Source organism: Pleurodeles waltl, chromosome 9 (genome assembly GCF_031143425.1).
Source record: "Pleurodeles waltl isolate 20211129_DDA chromosome 9, aPleWal1.hap1.20221129, whole genome shotgun sequence".
NCBI classification, from domain to species: Eukaryota; Metazoa; Chordata; class Amphibia; order Caudata; family Salamandridae; genus Pleurodeles; species Pleurodeles waltl.
The window spans coordinates 139,358,930-139,382,631 of record NC_090448.1 but is presented as its reverse complement, the minus strand read 5'-3'; the positions used below and the strand labels follow the sequence as shown (position 1 = coordinate 139,382,631).

At 44.0% G+C, this 23,702-nt stretch overlaps 1 protein-coding gene across 1 annotated transcript in view; it reads left to right on the top strand.

The window, feature by feature from the left end:
- TKT (transketolase) overlaps window positions 1-23,702 on the top strand; it is a 115,554-nt gene that overhangs the window by 12,733 nt on the left and 79,119 nt on the right. The window contains exons 2-3 of the mRNA XM_069206435.1: window positions 16,123-16,240; window positions 21,399-21,512. Of these exons, the coding sequence (XP_069062536.1) occupies window positions 16,123-16,240; window positions 21,399-21,512 (232 nt within the window). The remainder of the gene's footprint in view (window positions 1-16,122; window positions 16,241-21,398; window positions 21,513-23,702) is intronic.

The following is a 23,702-nucleotide window of genomic DNA, read 5'->3' as shown; positions in this document are numbered from 1 at the left end:
GTAGAATACCCGGAGACTGGGAGGCATAATGTTAAAAGTGCTAGTAGTTAAATGGAGGCGGCTTGCAGCAATTACAATATTGGTAATGTTTTATATATATATATATATATATAACTAACATAAGTACTTTAGCCGCTCACCTGAGGCCAACAAGCACATATGTAATTTTGTCCTCGTTATGCTCAATACACGGTTCTTTCTGACACCATTCTGCACAAAAAGGGTTGATTGTGGAACAACTGTGTATGTTTCTGTCCGAAGTCAGCTGTGCTTCACTGCAGTTGAAATGTACTGAACCACCAAACGAGGAGCTTGGTATTTGGGCCTTCCTAGGGTTAAACACAACCTTTGTGTGGTTTAATTCCTAATTGCAGCTTGAAACTCCAGATCCGGTAGTTCAGAATAAAGGAAATTTCATGCTTCTGTCAGGAGAAAGATCTTTTCTAAACTGTGGCTTATTGCCAATTGTAGTGGTAGTCGACTGTCCAATGTGCAATTTTTAAGTCAGGCAACAAGCATTATAGAAAATATTGAAACAGTACAGTAGGCAAACCGTGCACTTTTCCCTCTTCATATGTAAAGTGCTGAGTTGGCTGCCTGCTGAGGGTTGAGTGCAGGTCCTGCCCTGCCGCTGATATCCACTGCAAGCAGCCAAAGGCAGCATAGGTTGGGTGTCCATGGATAATTGGTGAAGGGGCCTGATCATCAGGCCAAGCCCTGCCACCAACCCCTGCAGTGCAAAGACAGTACCGGGCCCTGGGCCAATTTACTTATATTTGACTGTGGGTGCAGGACTGATCTTTAGGCCTGCATCCAATCTTACATTGCTGTCCCTCTGCAGGTACCCAACCACCGCTGCGCACAAAGGTTGTTTACCAACATTTTTTACCGTTTTAAAATGTGGGAGGTGTTACACGGTTGAGAAGATGGGTGGCGTGAGCAAACAAATGTGAAAAGAGGATGCTGTATTTATGCAGATGTCTTCCATTAACTACTCGTAGCCCCTTTAAAAATACAATGTGCACCACATTACTAAAACCCCATGCATCTCCTCACTTTTTTAATCCACTGGGTTCATACCTGCATTAACATCTCAACGCTCGTTTACATCAGATTCTCCTCATGAAAAGCTTTAAATTCCACAGCTCCTATTCCATCAAAATGTAATTCAGGAGTCCCTCACTATGTCTTGAATGCAAAATATTAGCACTCTGGTTGGTCCCTAGAACTTTAAAGTGAATCTGCACTTGATGATAAGGGATTTACTTGCCAGACTGTTGCCGGTGTTGACTACAACCCGAACTGCTGGACAGAATTACACCAAATTTGGCAGACAGCTAGATCTTGGTCCAAAAAGAGTGCTTTCTGTAATTGGTGTGAATCCATTCAGTATTTTTTGAGATATTAAAGAAAAAAGAAATGTAAATATCCAGGGACGCTGTGCGAGTTATACTTATCTTAGGGCATAAGTTATAGTTACTTGAAATAACTGTTACAGCTGAAATTCTATGTTTTTGTGCGTTTAAATTCTGAACCTAACAGTAATGTTCCTGTAACCTTTGTTTGTTTTTTTGTGAATATATATATATATATATATATATATATATATATGTGTGTGTGTGTGTGTATATATATATATATATATATACATATATATATATATAAACACATGTGCCCTCTTCGTAGTTTGGCGGAGGGGATAACTGTCACAAACATGACGGATTATATCCTATAGAACTTGTAAAACGGCTGACGGGCTATCCGTTATGTTTGTGACAGAGTTATCCCCTACACCAAACTCGTAATCAGGCCCACAATGTCTATCTTCTTCGACAAATGTCAAACCTATTGAGTTTGTCAATCCTTGTCTATGTCATGTCACTACTTCTGACCTATCAATGCAGTTACATTTGCTGACGACAAATGTTGTTCTTCACCGTCTCCATAGAGCCAGTGTTGCTTGTGGCTCAACTTGGACTGTCTGGCAATTGTAAAATAATTCATTTAAGCTGAGCACACTTGGAATTTGCAAAAAATATTTGACGCTCAGAGTGAGAAAAATTGATTGATCTGAGCGAGTAGAGAAATTGTTATTTCCTCAATTGAAATAGCTCCTCGGAGAATACACTTACTCTTGGCAGTTAAGACATGAAAGAAATGTTGATTGATTTAGTTGTGAAAGGTTCAAAACCTTCAAAAGCAGAGACATTTGTTTGCCCGTTGTTACATTTTGTGAAGCTGCTGACTAGTAAAAAATCGATGTTGTTGAGATTGCCTCCAGGTACGCTGTGGCTGCGAGTCAAGGATCTATTGGAATTCCCTGCTGTATCAGCATAGAGCCCAATGCAAAAACTACAAAAAAAGGAAGCCTGTGCACGGAACATTTCCTCCTATTGGTGTTGGTTACCAATTTGAAGGTATTCATGAAAATTCCAAGATGAATGCCTGATTGCACAATTCTGTGCATACTTTTCCTCCACTACTTTTACTACTGTGAACTGTGCACAAGGCAGACAGTTTGCATGTGTAAGCACTATGGAAAAATCTATTCGGAGTAGTTTTACATGTTGGGAAATTCCTTTGCCTTGACCCCCAGATAACGTTAGAGTTTAATGGGAATTCTGCCATGATATCTGCACCCTTACTTAATCTTCGTCTAGAAATATATGGATTTATTCAGCTATGGTGGCATAACATTTTGGGGATGTTTGCAAAAACCACATAAGCCACTAAGAATGTTTGTAAAACCCATAAAGTTATGACTTTGTGAATCTCTGACACCCAATCCACTGTACCTCGCTTGAGAACACCCATGTTGCCTTCCAATTCAAATTACGAAAGCAGAGTTCTGCAGTACTAGCAGATTTTCTATATTTGTAAGGTCCATTAGTGAAATATAGGTATATGCAAATTCAGGTTAAGGGTTGGCATAAAATGTGGGCAAACGTTAAAAGTGTGGAAATCCATATTCTTTACAGATCCCTGAGAAGAGATATCTCAGTGGGAATTCGCTCCACATGCAAATGTTAAGATCAAGTAGATTTACCATTAAGGGGCTTATTCAGGATTTTACAGGCTGTACTCCTTTGTGCTAGGAAAGCGGAAGGATGTACTCCGCTGCTGTGGTGGAGTACAGCCTGCCATATTTCGAGATCTTTGCCAGAGATGCAGAGAGCTATGTGCCTTTAGCAGGGGCACTCCACTGAAGACACAGAAGCTTTGCTGTGCAGGCGCTATACTCAGGGAGCCCGTATTGCAAGGTTTTTTGTTTTTCAAAAACAAACTTCCAAAGCAGCAGGTTGTTGTTGGAAACCAGAAAATGATGGTCCTGATGCTTTGGGGCTAGTCCTGTTTGCTGTTTGGGTCCTCCAGACTTTCCCAGTTGATCTGGAACTTGAAAACAAATGTCTCAGCACAACTACCCTCAATAGGATAGATGGTCTGATATTCAGTGCTTGATGTCCATCAGGCTGTTATCCAAAGGTTTCCACCAGTGGAGCAAGTGTGGGCTCTGTCGTCGAAAACCTGATGAATCCCACAGCTTTAAATAGAACGGGGCAACCATGAGGTTGATATAGAGGGTACTCTGCTATGTTGTGGTTGAGTGCACTGACCATCACACATCTAAACACAACCATACGTTTCTTGCATCACATATAGTGAAGCATTAAACATAGTGCCAAATTATTTCTCACTATAATCTCCAGCCCCAAGGAAAACAAATGCAAATAATAAGTAATTTTGCTGCTGGTAGGAGGCGTAGGGCAAGTCAGAGAAATTGGTTTGGTTTCAGGATTGCCAAGAAACAATGCCAAATCCTCTCTGAGATCAACCCTCACCGCCCACCACCCTGCGCCCCTATGGAATTTTAATTAGCAGCTATCTCTGGTGGTACTGGAGCCTGTAGCAAATGCTTCCCAGGGGTTTGCATTTGAAAATTCTGCCACTGAAGAATCACGGCATTGGTAATCATGGTAATTACACAGCACAGAGGTTCGTGATTCCCACCTTCCATTTTTTTTATGTCAGGGGGTAGATGTCAATCCATCAACAAAATGCGAACTTTCCCCAGGATTCGCATCTGCTATTCTGCGGATTGAAAATTCCACCAGCTCTACTCCTTGTTCCATGAAAGATAATCTGCTGTTTGCTGTCACAGAAAACACTATTTCTGTGCTGTTATCTGTAATTTAAGTGGACCAGCGATATTTAAAATCAGGTCCAAAGAAACTGGTAGAAGAAGTGCATTTGTAGCAATTTTCCATAAGGTTATAATTCCAAGGAGCATGTCAAGGGGCTGATTGGAATAAAAGCTGGTGACCACGAATGAGTATTGGGACTGAGTATATGGTGCAATCAAGTAGCCAGTGGCTGTAAATTTGTAAATACAAAAGTTTGGATCATATACACACGCGTAACACTGTTCTTTGCACATTCAGTGCTGTAACCTGTGTAAATCATTAATTTTTATTGAAATATGTTTTGTTACAAAATCTTTTTTTAGTTTAATGTTCACGACATTCACCTGTATTTTCTTGTGCATGTGTGTGTGCTCACTATTCCAGGTTTTAGCACATATTGGCAAGATCACAACTTAAAGACACCTGCTGAAGTATAGATCTGAAAGAGGTATTTTGGCATGTCAGCATCTGTGGTGAAGACACACCTACCAATAAAGTCTAATAAAAGCATGAAGTTTGTCTTTGAATGTTAATGTGAATTTGTAAGCACTTACAGTTGGTTGGACACTAACTTTAATGACAGTTTTCGTTGTGTCTGCATGATACAGCTGTCTCAGGCTCCTTGGAAGTAAGCAGTCTTGAAAAGACTGCTGTCATACCTATTTTACTTATTTTAATATCTAGTCCTACTAAAATTGTTACTTTAAGGCCTAATAGGCATGCATCTTAAAAACTAGGTTTATTGTTTTGTATCTTCCAAAGTGATTACAAATTAATATCACTGCATTAAACTACAGAGTTGGAGAAAGCATGTTTTTTTCAGTGTTTACAGCCTAATTCGCAAATCAAACATTTGAGGCAGATCCTGTAATGTCCACCAGGGCTGTTGTGGTAGAGGAATAGCAGCTGAATTGAGTAAGGATGGAGGTATAGGTGATATAAACTTGAAGCATCTGTTTCAGTTTTTAAATGTAGCCAGATCCGCAAACTTCACAGTGCTGCTCTTATCACTGCAACATGGAGAGCCACCGAAAAACTAGACTTCAGCTACATATCCATTAATAGAACATTATGGTTTAATAGACAAGTCAATGAGAGAGATGTTATGTGTACGATGGACAGGCTCCAAAAGGCATGTGAGTGCTAATACTTGGGTTGGCTTGGGGTGTGAGAATCAACACCAGAATTTAGTCTACAAAACAATTGAATTGATTCTCTTTTAACACATTCAACCCACTCAGCTATCTATGTGGAAAATAATTTGGAAAGTTGAATAATATTGCACTGTGGTTTAGTCAAACCCAAAACAAAAGGGTATGATTAAATTTTGACCACAATTTTAAAACGTAGTAGGGTACAAAAGTATCAGTATTTTCCGATTGTTGGCAAAGCCAATATCCTCACCTCTAAATGGCTGAGCTACTGACTTTGTTAATTCTTTTTGCCAATCAAAGGCTTTGGCAGGAGTGGCCAGAACCAGATTAAAAAGAATCCTTCAGGGATGGAGTGGATTATACTACTCATCCATCCAAAACACATTTAGACTGAAATGCTGGCCAGTTTCTATGCCATTTTACTAACCTGGTTGTTTTACAGATCTTCATTATGGAATGCTATTGAGTGCTTCCCTCTACTGACTGTAGATCATGCCCGTCACTCTGTCTTGATCTATTTCCTTGATCATGATCTCTCAGCCACACAACATCATTATGTTTATCCACCAGTTATTTTCCCTTGTGAGGCCTTGCAGCTAGATCCCGACATATTCAACATAAGAGGATACAATAAAATAAAGAACAATAGTAAATGTGTTAATCAATTAAGTTAATATCATTAAAATGAAGATTTTGTATAGCTGGTATACCCTGGAGGAGCATCAGATATGGGGATAAACGCAGTCATTAGAAGTATCAAATGACAATAGATAGCAGCCTGTTAAAGTTGCTTTTGAAATCACCAGGTAGAGGAAAGTAAGGTGGTAAAGCTTAAGTGGAAGAAACAGCGTGGTTTCTAATAGGAAGAGCAGTGGATGCTGAACAATCTTAATCATCTGACTTGGCATCAGTGTACCATGGTAAAAAGTTCTATTGTGGCATGAACTGGAGGAGTCATACAATTTTGTTCTAGTCTTAAGAGATTGGTCTTCATTCTCATACAAAAACATGAGACGGTCTCCTTTTCCCAACAATGTTTGGAAAATATTACAGAGTGAGGAGACCCGAACACAGAGAACTTTGCCTCCAAAATGTTTGTTTCTGATGGATACCACTACCTGTGGATTCCTCACCTAATGAATACTCCCATGGCGCCAGCATTCGACGGAAATCTTCTTACTAGTCTCTGCACGTCGACGAGGACGTCACTCTAGCCCAGGCGACGCCGTCTGACGTCATACAGGCAATAAGAGGTCCTTGCCGACGTGCCGACGTCAGTTCCCTTTTTTCTGTGCATTCGAAACGGTTATCTTCGAGGGAGCAACTGTTACTTTTGTGGTTACAGTGTATTTTTGCTGCGTAGTCTTTCGCTGTGGTAATAATGTCGCAGAGAAAGTCTGGATTCAAGCCTTGTCGTGAGTGTGGAGGCAAGATGTCGGTGACGGATCCTCATTCCGATTGCCTTTGGTGTTTGAGCTCCGACCACGATGTCTCGACTTGTGATTCATGCCAGCACATGAATCCAAAGGCCCTCAAGGAACGTGAGGCGAAGCTGTTTATGGCGAAATCGAAGGAGAAGCATCACAAGATGTCTTCTTCACCAAGACATCGGCGTCATCGAGACTCCCGGCGCCGTAGAGAATCTCGGCGTCATTCAAAGGAGACTCGTTCCAGGTCTTCGGATCGGCGCCGAAGGACATGGGAGATCAGTCCCACGGTTACGCCGCATCCTTCGACGCCGTTGCCCTCTCCGGCGTCTCCAACTTCACCTGGACAGGCGTCGGTGATTGAGGTATTGGAGCCTCAGGTGTTTTCTCCGGCGTTGCAGACGTCGAGGCCGGCGTCGGGGTCGCCTCCGAGACAGGCACCCCAGTATCCGGCTTTTCCCACCCCTGGAGCCGATAGTTCCGCATTCTTGAATGCGATGTATGCCATCTTCCAACAGATGGCTCCAGGGGGTGCTCCGGCTGGGCCTTTGGCCTTTTCATTGGGTGATCCTGCGCCTCTTCGGCCGGCACCCTTTATGCCCTTTCTCCCTTTTGGGAACGTGGGCTCGGTGCCAGTGTCGGCGCCGGTGGCCGCTCCGGTGGCTTCAGAGGGATTGGCCCCGGGGATTTCCATCCCGTCGACGTCGGGATTTCGGCCTGTGACTCCGGTGGGTCCATCTGCTTCGACTGCTCTTTCGTCGGCGCCGAAGTTACCTGTGGCGCCGGACGCGGCGTCGGTGGCTTCTGAAGATCGGCGCCGATCTTCGACTTCGGCGGAGGCATTGTCGACTCCGCGTATTGAACAACGGCTTCATTCGAGGAGACGTGCTCTCCGTGTATTAGAGGAGCAGGAGTACCAACGAGCCCTGGAGGAAGGAGAGCTAGAGGACTCAGGTGATGGGCTGCGTGGTCTGGAGTCGGCCAGTGGGCTGGACACTTCCCCTGAGTGGGATCTTTCGTCCCCGGGAGAATATACTGAGGAGGCTGCTTCCTTTCACGCAGTGGTACGGAAGGCAGCTAGTTTTTTGGACCTGCCTTTGCCGGTGGTGGAGGCTAAACAAAACCTTCTAACAGAGGTGCTACATCCGGCCTCAGCTGCGGCGGAGCCTCTTTTGCCATTTAATGACGCTCTGCTGGATCCGGTGTTAGAGGTGTGGAAGAGGCCGGCATCTTCCCCAGCAGTTCACAGAGCCGTGGCCAGGAGGTATCGGGCGGCTCCGACTGACCCTGGTTTTCTGTCTAGGCACCCTACGCCGGAGAGCTTGGTGGTGCAGGCCTCCTGTTCATCCAAGTCAGCGCCTGGTTCTTTCCCGACGGTGCCTGGGGACAGAGATTCAAAGAAACTAGAGGCGCAGTCCAAGAAGATTTTTTCGTCCTGCAGTCTGGCGTTGAAGGCCACCAACGCAACCTGTATCCTGGGGAGGTATATTCATACTCTGATGGATGACATTTCTTCATCATTTACAGAGCTTTCCCAGGGTCTTTTGGATGTTGTTTCAAATGCCCAGGCTGCTGCGACCCAGATTATCCAGACGGGACTGGATACAACCGACTCGGTAGCCAGAGCAATGGGCACAACTGTGGTGGCAAGGAGGCAGGCCTGGCTCCGTAACTCGGGCTTTTCTGCGGATGTACAGTCCACATTGTTGGATCTCCCGTTTGATGGGGACAAACTGTTTGGAGCCAAGGCTGATTCGGCCTTGGAACGTTTTAAGGAGAGCAGGGCCACGGCTAAGTCGTTAGGGCTCCAAGCTCCTTCTTCCACGGCCTCTTCCAGATTTTTCAGGAGGTTTCGTGGATTTGGGCGTGGCTCTTCCTCCTCTTCCTTTCGGGGAAGATATCAGCAACCTGCCTCTTCCCATCCCTATAGATCTTTTAGAGGGAGAGGTAGGGTCCGCACCAGAGGAGCCTCTCAGCAGCACTCTGCCTCTTCCTCATCCTCTGGCGGGGTGCAGCAGGGGAAGCAGCCTTAGGCTTCCACCATTTCCCACTCACTCCTCTCCTGTAGGGGGAAGATTACAGCATTTTCTCACCAAATGGAAGACTGTTACAACGGACACTTGGGTTCTCAGTATTGTGGGAAAAGGCTACACCCTTCCCTTTCGGGAGTTCCCGCCCCTCATCCCGCCCCGCCCTTCTTATTGTTCAGAAGAACACCTCCTGTTGCTAGAACAGGAGGTACAAGCCCTCCTTTCAAAGGGCGCGGTGGAGTTGGTCCCAGAGCAGGAAAGGGGTCGAGGATGTTACTCAAGGTATTTCCTGATTCCCAAGAAGGATGGTCGTTTGAGACCAATCCTGGACCTGAGGATCTTGAATTGGTTCCTCAAGCAGGAAAAGTTCAAGATGCTGACCCTAGCACAGGTGCTTTTGGCGTTGAACAAGGAAGACTGGATGGTGTCTGTCGACTTGCAGGATGCTTACTTTCATATCCCGATACTCAAGTCACACAGGAAGTATCTCCGGTTTGTGGTGGGATCGCAGCACTATCAGTTTGCGGTCCTTCCGTTTGGTCTTACTTCAGCACCTCGAGTCTTCACGAAGGTGATGTCGGTGGTTGCGGCAGAACTCAGAAGGAAGGGGATAGCAGTATTCCCTTACTTGGACGACTGGTTGATCAAAGCCAAGTCCCCGGAGCTTGTGTCGCATCATCTGCAGTCAACAACCCCGTTGTTGTTCGACCTGGGTTTTTCGGTGAACGAGCCCAAATCTCACCTAGAGCCCTCTCAGCGCCTCCTGTTCATAGGGGCAGTACTGGATACAACATTGGGTCGGGCCTTTCCTCCGCCTCAGCGGATTCAAGATATTCAGGATTTGGTTCCAATGTTTCGAAATGGAGCGGTAGTTCCAGTCCTCAAGGTCCTTCGTCTGCTCGGTCCGTTTGCCTCCTGCATTCTGTTGGTCACGCATGCTCGCTGGCACATGAGGGCTCTTCAGTGGTGCCTCCGAAGGCAGTGGTCTCAACACAAAGGGGATCTAGAGAGTACTGTCAAGATCTCCAGAGATGCTGCTGTGGATTTGAAGTGGTGGATTGCAAGCAACAATCTTTCACAAGGAAAGCCGTTCCAGCAGTCGCCACCAGTGGCCACAGTCATAACGGATGCTTCCACTCTAGGGTGGGGAGCTCATCTGGGGGATCTGGAGATCAAAGGTCTTTGGTCTCCAGAGGAACAGATGTTTCACATCAATCTGTTAGAGTTACGGGCTGTACGTCTGGCTCTCAAGGCCTTCCTCCCTTCCCTTCGTGGTCAGTCGGTACAGGTCCTAACGGACAATACTACCACGATGTGGTACATAAACAAGCAGGGAGGAGTGGGGTCGTACCTTCTCTGCAGAGAAGCTCTTCGACTATGGTCCTGGGCAAAGGACCATCAGATTTGCTTGATAGCAAACCATCTGGCCGGAGTCTTGAACGTGCGTGCGGACAGTCTCAGTCGCCAATTCTCGGCAGACCACGAGTGGCGTCTCCATCCAGATCAAGTCCATTTAATCTTACAGAGGTGGGGGTTTCCTCGGGTAGATCTGTTTGCCACTCGAGAGAACGCGCATTGTCCGTTATTCTGCAGCCTCCAGTATCCGATGCAGGGAGCGTTGGGGGACGCGTTTCAAATAACCTGGTGCGGCCAGTTGCTTTACGCGTTTCCTCCCATACCCTTGATTCCTCGAGTATTGAGGAAGATTCGCCAGGACCGGGCTCTAGTCATCCTAATAGCTCCGGATTGGCCAAGGAGGGTATGGTACTCCGACCTTCTCCAACTCTCAATGTGCCCTCCGCTCCGTCTCCCTTTCAGGGCAGACCTCCTCTCACAGTCGCAGGGGCAGGTTCTACACCCCAACCTCCAGAGTCTGCACCTACATGCCTGGAGATCGAACGGGGCAACCTGAGTTCCTTCTCTCTCCCGCCTGAGGTAGTGGATGTTATATTAGCGGCCAGGTGACACTCCACTAAATCTATCTACGCTAATAGATGGTCTAAATTTGTTGCGTGGTGTGGAGAGAGGCAGATTGATCCTTTGCATGCTCATCTATCGGACGTTTTGTCTTTTGCTCTGTCTCTAGCGCAGAAAGGTTGTGCAGTGGCTACCATTAAGGGTTATTTATCGGCCTTGTCAGCCTTCATATGTCTTCCAGACCAACCATCTTTATTTAAATCCCCTATTGTTATCAGATTCTTGAAAGGTCTTCTAAATAAATATCCTCCAAAGCCATTCGTTATGCCGCAATGGGATTTGTCCTTGGTCCTGACTTTCCTTATGGGGTCCCCTTTTGAACCTATGCATTCTTGCCCCTTAAGGTATTTGGTTTTAAAAACAGTCTTCCTGATAGCTATAACATCAGCAAGGAGAGTGAGTGAGTTGCAGGCCTTATCAGTAAAGCCCCCTTATACAACTTTTTATGGGGATAAGGTGGTGTTGAGGACCAAGGCTGCTTTCCTCCCGAAGGTTGTTTCACCTTTCCATTTGGCTCAGGCAATTACTTTGTCCACGTTCTATCCTCCGCCTCATCCTTCCAAAGAGGAAGAAAGACTGCACCGTCTGACCCAAAGAGGGCGTTAAGCTTCTTTATTGATAGAACAAAGGATTTCAGGCTGGAAGATCAGCTGTTTATTGGATACGTGGGCAAGAGGAGAGGAAAGGCAGTCCACAAGAGAACACTATCCAGGTGGGTTGTTCTTTGCATTAAAATCTGTTACTCTTTGGCAAAGAAGGATCCTCCTGAGGGCATTAGAGCTCATTCCACCAGAGCTAAGTCGGCCACTTCGGCCTTGGCCAGAGGTGTTCCTGTGGTCGACATCTGCAAGGCCGCAACTTGGTCGTCCCTTCACACTTTTGCAAAACATTACTGTTTGGATTCTGAGGTTAGAAGGGACGGCCATTTTGCACGGTCAGTGCTGCAGGATTTCTTGGTTTGACCATTTAGGCACCCACCGCCGGGCGTGGTACTGCTTTGGGACTCTATTCATTAGGTGAGGAATCCACAGGTAGTTGTATCCATCAGAAGAACGAGTTACTTACCTTCAGTAACGACTTTTCTGGTGGATACATTAGCTACCTGTGGATTCCTCACGGTCCCACCCGCCTCCCCGTTGCCTTTCTGGTCTTACCAAGTAATCCTTGAGTACGCTCCTCTTGGTCTTTGAGGGTGCAATAGATGTTGTATATATTATATTTATCAGGGGTGGGGAATTTGTATCGCCCGACGCCCGAGACATGATGATTCCTGCCGCAGACAAGAAGTTTTAATCTGTACTTAGTCCGCCGGACAAGCAGACATTCTGCTAAGCTCTCCTGCAACTTATACAAGCACGGAGTCTGTTATTTCAAATTGCATACTGAAAATGTCCCGAGTGCTCATTTTCATAGGTAAATACGGTAACCATGATAGGAAGAGAGAGAGCTTTGAGAACTCCTGTTCACAGCTAAAAAGTGAGGTGAAAACAGATCGTCTATTTATTGGTTGTGGGCCTACACACTAAAAATTACATGCTGTGAAAATGCCTCTCGAGAGTGAAACAATACCCCGTTGCGTTCCCCTGAGGTAGGATTGAAGTGGGAAGTATCAGATGCCCGGTCCCTGCATGTTTGAAACACTGTGGCAAATCTAGATTAATTCCTTGCTTCAGGCCGTTTACAATGAAAATCTGAAGAAAAATGAGAGCACAAGAAGCCCGTGATCACAGTGACTGCCAGGCTCGCATGCCAAACAGCTGACAGTGAGTATGCTGCTTAACAGTGGCTGCCGAGAGTTTTCTGGCGTGGCCCGATTTGTTGATAGGCGGTATGATGAAGAAGGAATTGTGAAGTAGGTTACAGGGCAGGCAACTCTCCTTGTCAGGGAACCGAAGGTCAAGAGAGCACGAGTTCCCGAGTGTGGTATGCCTGCTGAGCAGCAGGAGCTCCAGAATGCTGTCACTTGCTGGAAGTGGATTAGGCAAACAAGATGTAACAAGTGGATGTCCAGTACTAGTTCAGAGGATGTGTTCGGATTTGCTGTTCAAACCATCATGGTGTCAAAAATACCACATTTGTCACCCAGGCAAACGAGGGGAAGCCACCATGAGTGGGGGTTGCTGTCAAATGTTTAAGAGTGCTTTTAGTGCCAAGGGTCGACTCTGGCTCTAAGAGCCTTGCGTGAGCCAGGCCTTAAAATATTTGTCATGACTATTATGCAACAAACATGTCAGAATATGACAGTGTATTCACAACTCAAAAATTGTATATCCTTAACACAAGAAAGCTTTTCAGCATAGTGCATCAAATTATATCACTTCATTGAGAGGCATTTATTAATTTGTGAGTTTTCAAACACGCACTGTGAAAAATTCCAGGCTCCGCCCTGATGACAATGCTATGAGTAAACTCAGATGCAAGCCAGTAATCTTGTGCACCATACATGTGGCCTTGATTCTTATTATACTTACAGCACCATTATAGGCTACTGAATTAAGAACGAGAGGTTTTTGTGGAGAGAAGGAGGCTTGGTGAAATAAAGTATTTGCCTAGGATAAAACAATTTGATAAAGCAGGGAAGTCACGATTGATCCTGGTTCCCAGTTTCACATTGTACAATTCAGCAACTAAATAGCAATTTCTTTCACCTATCTAGAGGTAATGCTTTGTACTTAATTATTATAGAATACGATTAGAGCATCTGTGATGGGAATAATCCAGGTTATATTTTTGACTGTTTTATACAGCTCAAATCTAACGCAATGAAATAACATTTCTTCACAATAGACATAGACTATGCTCCACCTTTTTTCATCACAGAGCGATTTGCTGGGATTCACAGAATGCTGAGCCGAGGCTGAATTTGAACCTGGTTCCTCATATTGCATGGTTAGCAGCTGTAGCCAATAGTCCACATCGCCCCTAATAAAAGTTGGCTTGTCTGAACCTGTTGCCATGTTTTTTTTTCCCACTTGCACTCGGTTCACACCCAATTAATATTGTGGCATGTTTACTATGTTATTTGCAACTGTGTGTGCTTCATTGAGAGCTTTAAATCGATATTTTAGCTACCATTGTAAATGTTTTATCATCCTGTCAACACTGCACAGGACACGTTAATTAGCTTCTATATTTCCCTGACTAGACCTGCGTAGCTCTTTACAACACACCTCTAAGATCGGTGTTACTGTGGGGGCAGGTTGCAGGACTGCTGGAAGACTTGAAGCAAAGTGGGATAGTTAGGGTAAAAGGGCTGCTAAACAGACCTTCTATTAGATAAGCACAAATATCACTGGGTAAAGAAAAGTGGGCAATCTGTGGTGAAAGAGTTGAAGGCAAGGGAGTTGCAGCTGTTGACAAGCACAGAGGAGGGGATTTTGGAGTTGAGGTGAAAGAAAGATACTTGCAGCCTGTGGTGGGACTGGAGGAGGGGTAATGGAACCTATTGTGAGAGTGGTGAAGAAGAGAACAATTGCGGAACCTGTAGTAAGATTGGACATAGGGCATGCAGCTGTTGGAGGGGAGAGTGGCGAAGAGGGGAATGAAATCTGTTGTGAGAAAGGTGGGGAAGGTTGCATACATATTTCTGTATTTCTTCCTGTATGTGTGTGTGTATATATATATATATATATATATATATATATATATATATATATATATATATATATATATAAAGAAAGTGCTGTATGTTAACAGGAAATGTATTAAACCAATGTTGTGTTGTGAGAAAGCAAGAAAGTATGATGGATCCTCAGAGTCAATGGAAGAGATATGGGCTCAGAAGTCAGAGAGTGAAGGGTAAGTGGTTTATGCCTATAGCAAGAAAACAGCCTGGTAGATAAAATGCTGCTCTAAGAGGATTTGCACGGCAGCCTACTAATGCAGCCAAGAGGCTGAGATGGACATGTTTACTTTGGAGGCTGTTTTAATGCATCCATGCAAGCCCTGCTAGTCGATTTGTACGGTAGGTGGGACAAGTGTATTTCTTTACAGGGCTAGAAGATTACTGTGGAACTTTGTCCTTTAGACAAGTAATTTTTTCAAAAATTCCACACCCCTGTTTATATATATGTATATATGTATATATCTTTGTGTATATACTTGATGTGTATATATATATTTTAAAAAGAGAGAGTTATATATATATATAAAAGATTTACAGTTATTCATGCAATGTTGTGTATTTTTACAATGTAATGGGATGTTGCCTTGCTCTTTCATTGCATTGCCTGGTTGTTCTCATGCACGTAAAAAATGATTGGTACTGACGTCGGCACGTCGTCGAGGACCTCTTATTGCCTGTATGACGTCAGACGGCGTCGCGTGGGCTAGAGTGACGTCCTCGTCGACGTGCAGAGACTAGTAAGAAGATTTCCGTCGAATGCTGGCGCCATGGGAGTATTCATTAGGTGAGGAATCCACAGGTAGCTAATGTATCCACCAGAAAAGTCGTTACCGAAGGTAAGTAACTCGTTCGTTTGGTCATTTGTATGACAAAATTGTTTAGGAAGATTGATATCAGATTACAAAATCAGTGCTAGCTCTGAAAGACTTTCGAAAGGTGTGGAGGGGTGCATCAGGGGTGTGCATTCTGACTTATGTAAGAACTAAGATTTTTTCTTGATCAAAATCCAGTAGAGATATTTTAGAGCAAATTCTTTCAAGTTGGAGAGTTCCCTTTCTTTAGAGACCATTCAGCATTAGTAGTCGGTGGTAGAAATCACAATTGCATGTAACGGCATGTTACTGAGCAATTAATTAAGGCATTGCTCTGAACTTGCACAGATGAAAGAAAGCACTTTTACCGTGATATAGAAAAGACGTGATGGGGAGGTCACTATCAAAAATTACTGCCAAAGTCTGCGCCTTTTTCATTGGGGCCTCAAAGAGTGTCTCCAGTAAATGGTAATAACGCAGAATCCTGTGAGAAATATATCAGTGCTATGCCCCTTTCACATCATCCAATGCTGGACCTTAGTTTTTTTGCTACATGATCATAATTTCAAGAGCCCTTTTCAAGCTAGAGAACGATGAGGGCATTGTATGCTTATATGTGATGTCGAATATATTGAGCATCAATACTACTGAAAATTGGCCATGTAGTAATTGTAGAGGACTGTGGATGCTGCTGAATCTTGAGGAGCTCCATATTTGATTGGAGACATTTTAAAGCAAATTATTCTAATTTTAAAGGATCATTGTTTGGTGCATTAAAGATACTAAAAAAATCAGACAATATGCTGCATGTTGCAATATTGCAGGGCTAGCCCTGGGATGACTCCAAAGAAGGACGAGCTGTCTTTTATTTAGGATCTGCATGAAATTAAATAAATGTACTTTATGTTTGCTCTAGGCACCCAACATCATGTTGCAGTGCAGCAGAGATCATGTCGGTCCTCTTCTTCAATGTCATGAAGTACAAGCCACAGGATCCCAGGAACCCCCACAATGATCGCTTTGTGATTTCCAAGGTAAGAAGAGTCTGTCTGATGCAGAAGTGAGTGTTTTTGGACTTTGCTGCTACGGGCTGGCTTAAACTTTTGACACTTTGTCCCTAGGAGAAAAGTTTAATTCCACTTTGCTTTTAGTGTCATTTTCATCTTTTTTTAAACAGAGGTCTGACAATGCAAAGAACACACTTTTGTAATATGCTGTCCAAAAGATCATTCATTGGCACGAAAGAGGAAAGAAAACAAATTTTGGGAGAAAGCGTTATCCCTTCTGTAGCTCTCCCAGATTTGCTTGACTGCATATGTGCTTGGAAGTGTCTACTGAGGGCGCAAGGTCTGACCCAGGCGCTTTATATATTTCATTAAAGAATTAAAACTGCCCATGGAAAAAGGACATATTTTTATTTGAAAACACATATCTGAAAGTGGACGCTGTTCATGAGTACGGAAGCTACTGCGTGATACTCATAGCTCATAAAGTTAGCCCAGCCTCAGACTGACGATTGATTTTTGTTTGGACGAAGCAGAGCCGGACAGCAATGATTCTTCCCAGAAAGTGAATTCCTTGGCCATCTTTGAAATAGGGTTAAGTGTGGCGAGCCCTAAACCAAAACCCTTTCAGTCATTTTGGAACACAACATCTTTTAGAATAGGGGCACCGGGCAGCTCTGGGAAAGGCATGTTTTGAAGTCCTAAGATTTTCTTTACAAAGACGCCAAGCTATGAAAACATTTTAGGAGCTTCTGATAAATTCATTTTTCATGGGTAGAGTACAAGTACCAGAGCTAGGAAAACTGAATTCCTGATTAAACCTCTTGGTGGGCTAATGGGACTTCCTTGAACCCCGTCTGCCTTTGGTTTAGTTCCAAGGTGCCTAGATAGAGCCTTCAAGGTCCGGGAGACAAAGGGATTGTAGAGGCTGTAGTGAAGGTCCCCGGTATTCATAACCTTCATCAATCTTTTGCAGAGGGAGTAAGTAAATGTGCACATACTGGCCAGATATTGTTCTGGGACTTGATAAAAAGCTGGAAGATTATTGCCTGATTCACAAGATCCAAAGCCAACAAACCACCCAGTGCAGGATTCCACCAACCAGTACATGGAGTCTGAAGCTGCCAGTTGTAAAGTATTACTGGTAGTGAACTTTGAACATTTCATTTTCTGGAGCCCCATGGGTCACTTGGAACAGAGCTGCGACAACAGTTTAGGAAGAAACCCCCCCTTCACACTCCATTTTTTACACATCACCAGTGTGTGCGGACTCTGTTTGGCCTCATTCTGTGCACTTTACAAACCAGAGCGAATGGAGCTCCACCCAATCAAAAAGTGTTGAACGGACCAAAAAAAAGATCAAATCCATCTGACAGTCTCATGCACTGGGCAGTGAGAGACAACTACTGGCTCTTCTTCATCCTTCACTGTATCCCCATATCGTATATCTGAGCTCGCCCAGCCCTATTCAGATTCTAAATTGAGTTAACAGCCGATGGAGGAGACTGAATTGCATAAATACATCAACATTGAAAAGTTACGTTTGGTCGTTTGTGCAAATCCCTAAACATAATAATATATATAAATACACATGCAAGCCAGACTAACCTTTCCCCTGAACCCTTTATAAAGAGCCTTTGGGATTTCCACTATTTTTCATAAACATTAATTGCTTCTATAAAAATGTATAATAACAGTTCACCCCATCAACATTATTTCAGAGTGGCAAGCCCTATTTTGTTACGGTTTGTTCATTCAATTTTTATTGATCTTATTTGTGGTAGATACATATTTATTCTTCTGGAAATGTTTTTATTTAAAATCACTTTTACTTGTTGGGGCCTTGCACACCCTGGCACCACCTCAAAGTTAAAAGAATGACAGGGCGATGTAAACCCTGGCTGGTAAGCCTCCCCCTTCAGCAAAGAGTCACCCACTTTATATAGAGGGTCCTGCTGTGTTGTGGGATCTCACTGTTTACACCCTAGAATGCAAAAATATAGAGCGTCACGGATGGCACAACAATGTCACACATAAGGGAATCATTTTATGACAGAAAAGGAGAAACATAAAATTGCATAGGACCTTTTTGCTTCTGTAAAATATTTTCTCTAGTCCAACATAATTACTGGTACATTATTTTCTTAGCATACTTCCCAGCTGGATCAGAGGACCCATCATGCAATGTTTTCTTTATTTGCAGTACATGTTCTCGGTCTTCTTGAAGTAGTGTCTCACTTTATCTTCAAGCATGCATGCCTGGGGGCTGGCTTCAGTGAGTGCAATGATTACACTAATTGGATTTCCTTAGTTGATTCCTATTAGAAATTTGTGAGATGTCTTGGACAGAGAACTTAGTGATCAGATCTACAATGTAATGAGTTTTAAACATAATCTTATTTTTTTAGAATGGATCTGTTTACATTTTGTGGGTTTACATCTCTCGAAGGAATGTAAACAACCATAGCTTAGCTGCTGGTCAGCTTTTCTCCTAACAATGGCAAGAAGAAAGTGTGTCTCCATCAGTAACCAGGGTTTTTGATACTGGAACAACCTTATGGCAGAAAAGTTAGTACAGGGTGCTTCCATACATCCACTTAAGTGCTGCTATGTGAAGCTGCGTTATGCTGCTCTGGTGAACAGCAGCTGTACATCAGAGATTCCAAAGGTAACTTACAAGTGACTTATTTAACACTGCAGGTTCAGCTTTATTTCCAGCTGTTTGGTTTAGGTTCGAGAATATGGAAATGGCACTGAAGAAGTGCATGAAAGTAAAGTCCTGCCGGGTTAAGACTTTTTAAATGTCCTGTTTGTTCCCCAGCTCTTGCAGTCTCAGGGGCAACCAAGGGAAAAAGGGTGCTAGTATTTCCTGTTCCTAGAGACTCAGGCCCAGATGGACAAATATTTTGCGCTGTGTATATGTTACAAAAGTGACACAAACCAGCCAAAAATGTTTTTTTCTTTAATTTCCAGCGAAAAACTAGTGTTGCACTGCAAAGTCGCCTGAATGTAACGTATAGCATCAAGGGGGCATTCCATAGATGATACATGGGCGTTCTCATGCAACCACCCATGGCTTTTGACATGAAACCCTACATACTAACAATAGTAGACAGGGTTTTGTGTCAAAAAATAATGCCATCTTGATGGAGGTGTTAACGGGAGAAATGTTTTTATTTCTCTTAACTTTTCCCACTTTGTATGTTTTGGTGCCCTGTACAACACACAAGGAAGTGGGAAATATTTTTAAAGTTTATCTCAGCCTAGTATTTTGTAATGGAACTGCACCCTTCCAATATAAAACCTGTGCTAGACTCACGCACACACCCTTGCACTATGGGGCAAGGGTGTGAGCGTGGCGGTAGACGGCATGATTGTGCACCAGCACTAGGGTAGAGTAGGATAGTGTCATATCTCTGTAGATATGGTGCTCTCCTGTTACTCAAGGCAGCAAGTTTGAGTGGTGTGCTCGGTGCTTAATTTGTAAATGAAAACGTCCCGGTGCCCAAAGCTCTCCTCTGAAACATGTGGCTGCTGCAACTAAATGTGTGAGCATGGAATACTGAGGCAACATAATCCTGAAGCCACCTCAGGCCTCTTTAATCCATTTACAGACATTCTCTGCCCCTTCAGCTCACTCTTGCAGCTTTCTCCCTTTGTGATGCTTTTTCGTTTTTCTCTTCCTCCGTCTTTCCCGTATGTGTCTTTTGCTTGCAATAAATGCTTGAGGCAGAAAAATAAGTGCCGGCCCTCAAAAATAGGTGCCGGTACCCCACACTGGAAACAACCGGCTCAAATTAAGCACTGGCTGCACTACGTTCTGAAACATCTTTATAAATCTGGTCCTCTGTATTCAAAACATAGTTGAGTTTTTAAGCCTCCTTGACCATCCATGTAGACACAGAGGAGAAGGTCAGGCCATCCTCAATGAAGGTAGTGAATGGTGAATCAGGTTACAGTGCTACACAATTATCACAGCTGTAACAAGATGTGAATTTCAAGCTAGAGCCGTGAGTGCTCAGCACTTCATTTTTTTACATAAGTGTATAGTAATTATAAAGAACACAAAGCACCATACACAATAAAACTGTAATGCTTCACAAGAGAGTGATAGGAATCTGGGCCTCTGACAGAAAGCCCTTTAAGGTGTTCGCTATTATCTTTTCAAATTACCTTAATGATCGTGAACACTAAAACTATCCTGAAAACAACAACAAAAAATAACCTCATTACAGCTATTAGAATGTCTCAAACAATGTTGACAAAAGTGTGCTGTTCATGTCTGTGCACTAATTGTGTTACAGTACTGTAAAATGGAGGATCACAAGCCTCCATTCAAACCTGTGCAAGCACTTAATGTTCAGGATTTTGCTGATTCCAAACACGGAAAGGATGCCGGAGTAAAGTGCACACAGACAGTGACAATCGAAAATACAGTGTGTCGGTGACCTGCAATGCAAAGTCGTAGCTTTGCAGAGTTTGGGAAAGTGAGTGACTTTAACTGGGAGGATAAACCTACCTTGCGGTTCGTCCCTTTTAGTACAGCCACCGGGGTCTGCAGCTCCTCACTTCCAGGGATCCCTCCTCGATGCCAATGAAGGAGGGCGCACATTTGAGCCCACAGTGTTGTGTGAAAACTGTCCTCCCAGTTCACACAGTGCGGACCTTGTAATCTTCAAGGGGACCATTTCATTGACCTCTGTGAGGGCCACAGCCTGTAAGACTGACGTCACAACATGCTCCTACCCTTCTGAGCACTCAGGCATTTGACAAATGAACGTGTGTGCTTTTCTGTGATTGGCTTACCTGAATCCTTTCATAAATGTGGCCCTGATATAAAGCTGTGAAGAGATGTATTAAAAAAAACCACAGAAACAATCACTGCCCCCCCCCCCCCCCCAACTTTCTAGCTAGGTTTGCGCTACATACATACATACATACATACATGAAAGTCAAGACACACAGCTGTATTTCCTCTGTGGGATTTTATTAGTGCCACAATGCTATGTTGTGATAGCCTCAGACATCATCTTCAGAGCGAGTGCAGTATTCTCACACCAGTTAGACAAAGCACATCCCACTGCTCTTCGGACAAAGGCTTGCAGCCCACACTGTGACTATGAGAACCTCGATGATACTAAGCTGTGTGAGCACAGGGTGTTTTCCTCACGGTGTTTTCTCTTTTCAGGGTCACGCAGCCCCCGTCTTGTATGCTGCCTGGGCGGAGGCCGGGTTCCTGCCAGAAGCAGAACTGCTGAACCTGAGGAAACTGGATTCCATCTTAGAAGGCCACCCTGTGCCAGTGAGTATTGTGGGCCCACCTGTTATTGCACTGATTTCTCCCATCCTCAGAGGAATGTACCTCATTCGTGTTGCATCAGAAACCGCTAGAAGGCGCATTCAAAACCACTGGCGTTTCATGGACCTCTGATTGTATTTATGTCATATTCCGAGGGTTCCGTTTGGGTGCTATCATTGAAATAACATTTTAATTCTGATTTATTATTAGATTTTGCATTTATAGACCTAGACAGCAACATGGTAAGCAAGAAAATAATGGCTGAAAAGACCTGAGTTTATCTGAACCATTCGCAATTGACGCGGCCCGCATTCCCTTCCATTGATTACAGCTTGTCTGTACCATAAGAAGCTGAAAAATACCCGAGATTGTTTGAGTGTCCTTTTAGGAGCAATTTGTCTGGAATGTCCATTTTGGCCCGTGGCCAAGGTTGTTTTGCATATGTTTGTTTCCTTTTTGTAATTGCACAGTCAAGCTAAATATGATGGAATTGAATGTGCTCGCAGTAATCGGCAGTGATTCCGATTGATTCATTGTTTTCCAACCATCAATTTTTTTATGTTTAGGTTGCAACTTGCACCGAGGAGATGTGGCCCATTTCCGGACCGTCATACGTCCTATTTCTTATTTAGGGGTAACATTCGCAAGAGGGGCAGGCGGAGGGGGTCTGTTTGCAGGGGGTCTCTGGCACTTCATGGGGTCCCATTTAGCTCAGAGTCAAGGAGGCGAAGGGACCATTTATCACACCCTGCAAGGGGCCCCCGTTATTTTGCGTTACGCCGCTGCGTCACTAGCTCTGGTACTGCCAGGTGCCTGTTCTCGGTGTTTAAGGGAATGTCTGCTTTGCCCCAACAGCTCCGTATCTCATTGAATACATACATATGTGCTTGTATGATATAAGATTAACTGCTTTGTGGACAAAGCAGCGGCCTTGCATGCCCCCAGTGGCCCCGCCCTTGCCACTGCGTTTACAGCCATCTCAAGGATTGTATTCATGTGCTCGGGCTTGTTGAGGCAAAGGGGATAGATGTTCACGCGCGCGAAAAAAATCTTTACATTTGTTTTAAAAAGTCTCTGTTTATCTCAGTATGTCAGCACCCAGGGCGTAGTTCCGCAGCACTCAGAAAGGACGTCGTTTCGATATTTGTTTGTGCAGTTTACCACCCAGCTGTGTTTTTTCACTGCTTATCTAATTAATTAAGCAATCTTATTGTACATGCAGGCTAGGTCCATAGCATTGACGGTGGGCCTGGTTTTCTGTGTGCACCTGAAACGTAGAACTGCTACAATGCAGCTTTCAGGCAGGCAACTGTCTGCAATCCATTTGATTTATAGACAAGGAATCGCATTTTGTTGTACCACTTCACAGATATTGTATTTTATTGCATTGTAATTGCACTTGTGTAGTGCTTACTACTTCCAAGGAGGCTTTGAAGCGCCTTTCTTGGTTTATGGGTTAGTAAGCCGACTTTGGCAAATAAACACCAGGGTTCGACCCCTGTCTTTCCACTAAAACAGTGTAGTTGTTAGCCTACTTTACCTGTGCTTTACAAAATTCTAAATTTGCAAAATGAAAGTTAAAATGTGCATTGCAATGCATAAACTTCTTTGCTGTACGTGTTCGGAATTGCCTCCTTTGCCCTCATTGGTGTACAGCTTTCTTCTGCTCCGCAACCAGGTGTTTCCTCTATAAATACCAGTGCATGCACAGTTTTTTTAGTAAACTACTTCTGACCTTTAGTGAAGAGTACGAGCTCAGAGGGCCTGTTTGTAATACAGTGGCCTAGAGTGACAAGGTCTTTTTCTAGCTGACAGGGCGTGAAAGAGTGGAAAACAGGTGTGGCGTTAACAATATCAACTTTAATTTCCCATGACATTTCTTGACATTTTTAAGTAGTACAAAGAGCACGTATTAGTAATAACCAGTCCTTAACTACCACTTTGACTTCAACCTTCGATAAGCCCAAGTTCCGTATCCTCAGTGAGGTGGCGCTTTAAGTTAAGGAAATATCTCCAAGTGGCACTCATCCCTCATGAAACAAAGCCCACCATGTAAGCTGACAAACCCCATTGACCAAGATCATTAAAATTTCGGAGGGCAACTGCCATACTATTACATGTAAAAGCAAGGAGGGTTGAGTGGTCCATACTGTTGAGAGGTTCAGCGCGCTGACTTCAGTGGGCAGAGGAGTG